This window comes from Chinchilla lanigera, unplaced genomic scaffold, assembly GCF_000276665.1.
Source record: "Chinchilla lanigera isolate Chin_1 unplaced genomic scaffold, ChiLan1.0 scaffold00191, whole genome shotgun sequence".
NCBI lineage: Eukaryota > Metazoa > Chordata > Mammalia > Rodentia > Chinchillidae > Chinchilla > Chinchilla lanigera.
In genome coordinates, this window is record NW_004955592.1 from 799,247 (window position 1) to 807,345 (window position 8,099).

Below are 8,099 nucleotides of genomic sequence, written 5' to 3' on the forward strand. Positions count from 1 at the left end.
TACAAATAAGCAATATATGAAGAAATAATTTCCCATATTGATTCAAGCTGTCAAAAGATAATTGTAAAAAAGTAAAATGATTAAAAATCTCAATATATTTTCCTTTAATCTACTTAGAAGTAAATACTATAATTCTCAAAATGTTAATGTGTCTTCTGGTTTGTTTCCTAGCTTGCTTCAGGGATTTTATTCCTTTTTTCTTTGAAGCTGGCTCACACTATGAAACATGGCTTGTTGTTTTGTTACTGTTTTGAAATTTGGAAACTTATACCGACAAGCACTCATTCACTAGGTACTTTCAAAGGTAAGAAGTCATTTGATATACTTAAGATCAAGGAATTATTCTAGTTACTGAACTAGCTATAGTTCACTGAAAATCAGAGGAATATTTCCCTAATGACCACCGGGATTATCTTATGGTCTCATTTATGAAGAGCTGTCTACCAAAAACCTAAGACTGCCTACCAGTGCTGATGAGGGCGCTTAGCCTCATTCAACTTTACTAACAAATAATGAAGGATAGAGTAATCCTCATTCCCAAATGTGTCAGGGCATTTTTCTTTTATCTCCACCTAGTTTAAGTGAGTAAATATCTATCTATCTATCTATCTATCTATCTATCTATCTATAAATATGTTAATTTGTAAGTGACCATTCCAGCATTATCTCTTCACTCCAGAAGGTGGTTTCAAACAATTGGAATTTCTCTTATGTATTACAGATTGTTTTCATAACTTTTATCCAATTGGAACCTCCTTCTACATGTGGCATGACTGTATTTTTTTACCTGCAATAAAATTAAGGAAGGCAACAATGCCTTGCTGGACTTCTCTGGGCTTTACCTTGAAAAGTTCCAGGTCCATCCATGTATATTGAGCGTGGAGACTGAGGAGGTCCCTGGAATTTCCTGGGATCTCAGTTAGGATGGAGACGAGGTTGAAAAATCTCATCATTGTTCTCTGAGACTTTGAGAAATAAAACATGTACAACAAGCAGCATTGCTTCAGCCTCTCTGGACCACTTGCATATTTTGCAATTGATCTTCCTGCATTGTTATTTGTATTATTAAGAAATATTCCATAAGGCAAGTTTAAGTTCCATTGCTCGTTAGGGGAGATTGAAGTGAGGCCCTGAGATGTTAAGGAATTTACAGACAGTAAATTAATAGCAACTCATGGAGAAACCTTCCAAGTTTGCCCCTGTACCTTCCCATGCAGCGCCTATGCCTTTCTACCCGCCCTTGCCTTTACTGCCAAGTTAATTTAGGCTGTTCTCACATGAGTTGCAGAACCTTGATGCTCTCAGGAAGGAATTTGATCCCATCCTATAGATTTCCTCCTATGGTTTAGAGAATGTAGAGATTATCCCCTAATCTCATTTGAATTATTTTCTAATGTTTATCTTCTCATCACATCTAATCGCCAAGGCCACATTCACAGAACCAACAGCAGGCTTCTCTGAAGTTCACAGGAGAAGGCCCCAAAGAAGCAGCAGCAAGACACTTTCAGACATTGACACCTTTTGTGAGACGGTTCACCTGGCATCATTCATGCATGACTGTACCCTAGAGTCCCTAATTAGACCGCCCCCTTAGAATTTTGACTCTCTGCTGGTGAAAGCCCGTGAATGTCTCTGTGAATAGTTTCCTCAGCCTAGGACAGATGCTGCATCCCGGTTGCACTCTGGGGCCAGAACATCATCAGCCCTGTCAGAGCTTCTGATCCGTTCTGGGCTGGAGCTTCCAGAGCTTTGCTCAAGCACAGTGCTAGGAAGCAGCTCTTCCACAGGGTCAAGGGAATATGGGAAACCCTAAGGCAAAAATCTCAAATGAAAGATGTTTCATCTGAGAGTAATGGAAAGGTAGGCACCAGACCCTGGCAGACGTACTTAGCTGCCAGAAGTCCACATCTGGTGTGGGAACATAAGGCATGTGCCCTGGGAATTACAGTAATTAGCAAAATCCTTTGGATTCTGTGCATCTTCTTTTTTGTGTTTCCATTATTATGCTGATATTCTTTTCCTAGACCTCACCTATGTATTCTCAGACTTATGAACTTAATTCAGCCAATATTAACTAAATATATTCTGTGACATCAATTTATTGTACATCACCACCTAGATATAAAGAAGATAACACATGATCCCTGTGCCCAGGCCCTTCACAGTTCACAGGACTTTAAAATCGTCTTATGACAATAATTTGGACAGGAGGAGCAGAACCTGCAGGAGAGAAAGAGCGCATGGATTTCAGAGGTGGGTCATTTTTTTCCCAATGAGATTGTCAAGACGCACTGACTCATCCTTGGTGATGTCACTGTGGTTTCCTCATTCTGTCTGACACAAGCAAATGTAAGAGAATCAGGAGGGTGTATATGTACGTACATGTGGACTTGTGCCCAGAACAAAGGATGCTACATAGTCACGTGTGCCATAACATCCAGAAACACTAGCATTTGTACCATAACCTGGGAACTACAGAAATACTGCGTTACTTAGCAAGTGGCCACTGTCTCCATCAGTTTTTCTATCAGTGTAAAGTTTTAGCTATTTTTGGGCCCCCTCACCACTCCTAGCTGATTTCATTGGTGCCTTCATGACAAAAGAAGCATCAGGTATGTTATTGATTGGCTTTTATGATTCTATAGAACAAGTGAAATCTTGGTGACTGACACAAGGGGAGGAAGACAGGAAGAAGAGATCAAAAATATTCAGTGCACTTATAAAGTTTTCACCTGATCTCTCCTGACTTAGAAGGACACCAGGCCCCAGCCTCATTTCCACTAAAATCCTAGAAATATATGTAAACCAGATAGTCCTGCTGAGATATCAAGTTCAAAATTCTGTAAAAAGAGCCCTCCTTCCCTGCTCTCATCTGTGATAATTCTATTCCATAGTGATTGGGCTAAATGGTGAGTGGTATTGTCTTGACGGATTCATATTTTCCATCTTACATGGGCAATGAGTCACTAATAATGAATTCACTAAGTCTTCAAATCCCAATCTCTCATAATCCCTTCTCTTCTTAGACCCACCACCAGCAATGGAACTACTTCCTCCTGCCTTCTATCAAATACCTTAAAGGAGATGGTATAACTAGGTGTTTCCTGTGAAGGAAAGGGGCACTGCAACCTGGAACCTCACAACCCCTAACACAATGATCCGTGTCCTGGGAATCACTGGCTTCCAAATGGGAACCATCCAAAGGAAAGGATGTGCTCCCGAAGCTTCATCTCTCTCATTGGCAACAGAAAGAAGACACATAGGGGCTCCCCACTAGGCCTCCCATAGTGGGATGAGCAAAGGCAGAGTGCAGAGATTGGCTGTCACCTGTCCAGCTTCTGTAAAAGGCTCCATCTTCTCCTCTCAGAGCTATGGTATAACTAAGAGCCCAGCCTTGAGCTCTTTAAGAAAGGTGGCTTTGTCACAATCACCAACGTCTAGCTCTGCCTCCAAAGGAAAAGCTTCAGGGCTAAAATAAGGAAGCTTTCTTTCAAGACTCACAAATCTTACAAATAAGTTAGAAAAGAAGAAACAAGGAAAAAGGAGAAAAGATAGGGAATAATGAGAAGTCCAGACAGAGGAGTCACCCCTGGACTCCATTGTGGTAAAGCCTAAGGCTGAGTAAGTCAGCCTGGCTAGCACAATCTCCAGCTGAGTTCTACAACATGCTGAGAGCCAGACCCAAGGCATGGAGCTCAGCCTTTGCCAGCCAGGTAGACTCAAGTCATTATGAGACACAGACAGAAGGGTGTGATTGAAAAATGCATTGTACTTTTAAATATTTTTAATTATTATAGTTAAAAAAAAAGCACATTGTCATTAGTCTTCCTCAAAATACTCCCCTTCACTCACACCCACGCATTCATTCCCCTTTCTGAAGCAACTGAGAAAGTCCTTTTGCAAAAATATATTTTCAGGAGGTCCTTTGCAATTAGTGTGTTTATGTCATAGCTTCTTCAGTGTCCTGAACTGATTCAAAATGTTTAGCTTTCAGGATCATTTTGACATTGTGGAAGAACCAGAAGTCAGATGATGCCATTGCCAGTGAATAAACAGATGAGGACATATCTTAATTTTTTATACAAATTTTCCACCAGGTTCCAGTTTAATTCTATTTAATTCTTCATCTCAAGTCAAGGCCGCCTCCTCCTCCTCCTCAGCATGAGGCAGACCTTTCTGGAGGGTCACTTCCCCTCCACATTCCAGCAGCCCCTTTTCTCCAGTGTAAATTCAAAGACAGGCAAGGAGAAGTTGAGGAGAGCTAACTATGTCCTACTGTTTACTCTCGCAGACCAACACCCCGTCTATGGTGGACTCTCTCGGGACAGACACGTGACCTGCCGGAACCTGACATGCTGACACAGTGACATGGTGTCAGCAGGGTGACATAGATTCTGTTTTGGTTCTATCAGTCAGTATCAGTGTGCATCAGCAGGCATCCTTTTGCTCTTAGACAACTCTGTGAGCAGGGTACTGGCATGACAGCTCAGGTTGGCTGTCTTTTCTGTGTTCATTTGCTCCAGCAGATAGGAAGCTCATAGGCTGGCGTCCTGCTGCACATCTCCTATGCCTTTCCCAAAACTTCACCCTACTAAAATGAGTTCACAAAGAATTAATATGATGTTGCATACCACTGTGTGTATCAAAATCCAAGAAGAACCCAAGGAAAGCATCTCTACATTGGAAGCCAAGGTAGCATTTCCTGGCTCCTTCATCTCATCTCCCCTATAAACAATTTCTGTACATTTCATGGCATTCACAACACTTTAGTGAGGGGAAGGCTCAAACTAGGAAGACAGTGTAACTTGTCAAGTTAGACATGTGTTTGTGGGTGAAGTCCTTGGCTGAATGATTAGATTGTCACTAGTGCACCTGGGTGAAATATCCTCTTTGAAGTAACCCTACTGCATATTGTCTGTTCCTATTATACAAAGTGGTATAACCAGATGATATACTCTTCTGAAGGTTCAGTTAGCTAAACCTAATTCAGTCTTCACCATGCTCCTGCGGGACCCCAGAGTATCTGACCTTGAAGGAAGCTTCCTTGTGTGTTCTCCATCTAGAGTTGCCATCATGCTCTGGGACAGAGGGCTGGTCAGTGAGCCAATCCTGTCATCATAAGATGCATGCTCTACTGGCCAGTTCTGACTCTGATCAGGTGAAGGATATGTGGAAAGGTGAGGAACATGACTCACCTTCTCCAGAGGAAAACAGGAGAAGTAACTTCATGGAAACATCCACATAAGAAATCAAGGACTGGCTTAGGGGAAACCACTAAGAAACCCGTAGCATTTCACAAGAACATGCCTATTAGGTGTCTCTGAGATGTCTCTTTTGGCTTCTGACTAATTTGTGGGATGTGTGTCTTGAGTGATATGTGTTCTGATCCTTGCCTGATAAAGACTTAAGAGCACCTAAATTTGGATATTACATGGTGCTAAAACCACAGCAGATGAAAATACATATTCATTTAGGCAGGTAGAACCTCGAGAGTAGGTTAGCATCCCTTCCCTACAATAGGGCTGAATTTCCCTTTTGGGAACATCCTTCCCTGCTCTGCTTGACGATTATTCCTTTTGTCTGAAGACACTTTTGTTTTCTTTCACATTCTTTTGTGCTCAACCATGCCACTGCCAGCTCAACTTGCATTTCACAAATGCCCATTTCATCCTTTGTAACCATCTCTTCTAACAATACTATCTTATAGGGAAGTTCGAGATGACCACGTTGATACTGATAATGTGTGGAAATATATATCACTTCCAGCCTAGGTCTATGACTACATTGGAACACAGAGTCAGAAACTCCCCTCTAGAGAGCACAGAATGCTCCTAAGACATGCATGGTTGTCCCAGCCTTTCACTAGCTCCCCACAAGGAGTTTCCACACACTCATTCATAATTATACAGAATTCATGACAGAGGTAATGATACTGCAAACTTTAAAAGTGGAGTGATAGGAAGAAGGAAGAAAGTAATATTCTTTTACAATGTATTTGTGCAGAAGAACAGGTATGTGTCTCTAAAGACTTTCATATACTCTGATCAAAATGTTTAGGTTAAAGTTAAAATATAATTTAATTTCTTGGTTGATAGAAACATAATACAACCATTATGCTGTTTTTGATATGTGAAATAATGAAGATTAGTATTAAATTATGACAGTGATTTTTCTTTTACTTCTAAAGCACTCTGTATTAACTTACTAGAAGTAAATCCCGTGATTTTCACTGATACTATAATAAAAACTCAATGAAAACGGACACTCAGTCTACATAAATTCACCATTTGCAAACTTCAATCATTATCATGGTTATTCAGTAAGTGAATGAATGCTATTCCATCAACTGGCTCATTACTGACAAATTAAGAAAATCTTTATCAACTATTAATATAATATATGGGATTAGATTCAGCTTCACACATCCAACAGCCACAAAGACATGTCCTTTTATCCCCAGCAGCTGTGACTCCGGAGAGCCTCACAAAGAAGGCTACATTTTTATATCTCCACTCCACCACCCAGGCCTACCTCCACACTTTCTTTCCCACCGCGAACCTGGTGCTACACCCAGATGCCATGCTACTCTCTGAAACTTCTGTTCTCAAGCTGGGCCACAGCTCCATCCTTCCACCCACCCCTTACCCAACCAGATCACATCCCCAGGTCAGTGAGCTCAGGTCCATCATCACTCCAAGACAGAAGCTGATTATATCAACCCTGAGGGGACCTACAAAGCCAGGGCATTAGCACATATAAGCGGTGATACACTTGTGCCATATCACTTAGCTCCTAGGATCAAATGTCAGAGGCCACTTTTCTGCCTTTCTGACAGGCTGTGAGCTGGTCAAGGGCAGCATGTGTGTAAGTTGTCTCCATTATGTCAGTGCCACAGAGGAAACATCCTGAGTTCAGGGTATGTGAGCAAAATAAAGTAATAAAAGTGGAATGAGAAGCAGAGGGCCAGAGCCACAGGTAATTGGACTTCATTGAAACTTCCTGTTTCCCTTTTGTCATTCCAGATAATATGCACAGGAAAATGCTGAATGCCTGGTCTTGGGAGTGTGCGGTACTCTTACCCGCCCTTTGGGTGAAGACAAAGACACACACCTGGGCCACGCATCATAAAACCCACCTCAGGATAAAAGGGCTCAGGTCCTGGATTCCTCAGTCTCAGGAAGTGTCCCCTCCTGCCTCCATGGAGCCAGGTGGCCTACAGACCTATTGGGGGGCACCAGGAATGTCGATGGGGGAAGGGCTGGACTGGGGGAATGACCATGCTTAAAGTTCTGTGAAGCAGCCAGTCGGGCTCCCTGTTCCCTCCTTCAGGTTCCCAGAGGTGCGTTTGCTGCCTCCTCAAATCTTCACTGAGTTTCCTCCTCCTCACAAGGCTCAGAGGAAGCCCAGGCCTGGAGGGTAATGAGGTGCTGCACGTTGTGTGCACAGAGGGCGCTGTTCACATCAATCTGTGGGACAGCCAGGGAAGGCATGTGCAGAAGCACTGGAGGCTCAAATACAAGTCTGTCAGCGGCCCTTCTGGCTGGAGAGAAGAAAAGGATCAGTTGGACTCCAAATTGATCTCCATTTGCATTCTACAGATCCTGAGTAAAGGCTTGACTTGGTTAGGGGGAAAAGATCTCCATCAAAACCAGAGAATGAGGCAACACAGGCCTGAAGCCTCTGAATTCGCATGGACTTTGCTTTGGTTTTATTTTGTTCAGGTTCACTGACTTCAGAGATGTCCTGCCTGCGGAACCAGCAGCAGTGCCAGCCCCTCCCAAGTGCCCCTGCCCAAGTGCCCCAAGAAGAGCCCAGCACAGTGCCTGCCTGCTGCCTCCTCCTGCTCTGCTGCCTCCTCCTGCTCTGCTGCCGGCTCTGGGGGCTGCGGTGGCCTCAGCTCCAGCTCCGAGGGAGGCTGCTGCCTGAGCCACCACAGGCGCCGCAGGTCCCACAGGTGCAGGCTGCGGAGCTCGGACTCCTGTGATGGTGACAGTGGGCGGCAGTGTGGGGGCTCTGGCTGTGGCCACAGCTCTGGAGGCTGTTGCTGATCTGGACCTTAAGAAAAAGCAAAATCACCTAAGAAAAGAAATCTCTGAGAG

The 8,099-nt window shown here is 43.4% G+C and overlaps 1 protein-coding gene across 1 annotated transcript; it reads left to right on the top strand.

The window, feature by feature from the left end:
- The first annotated feature begins 7,738 nt into the window (after positions 1-7,738).
- On the top strand, positions 7,739-8,048 carry LOC102015907 (late cornified envelope protein 3A-like). The gene is given in 2 exon segments (XM_013509982.1): positions 7,739-7,788; positions 7,790-8,048. Coding segments are annotated over 2 exon segments (309 nt in total).
- Positions 8,049-8,099: the final 51 nt, after the last annotated feature.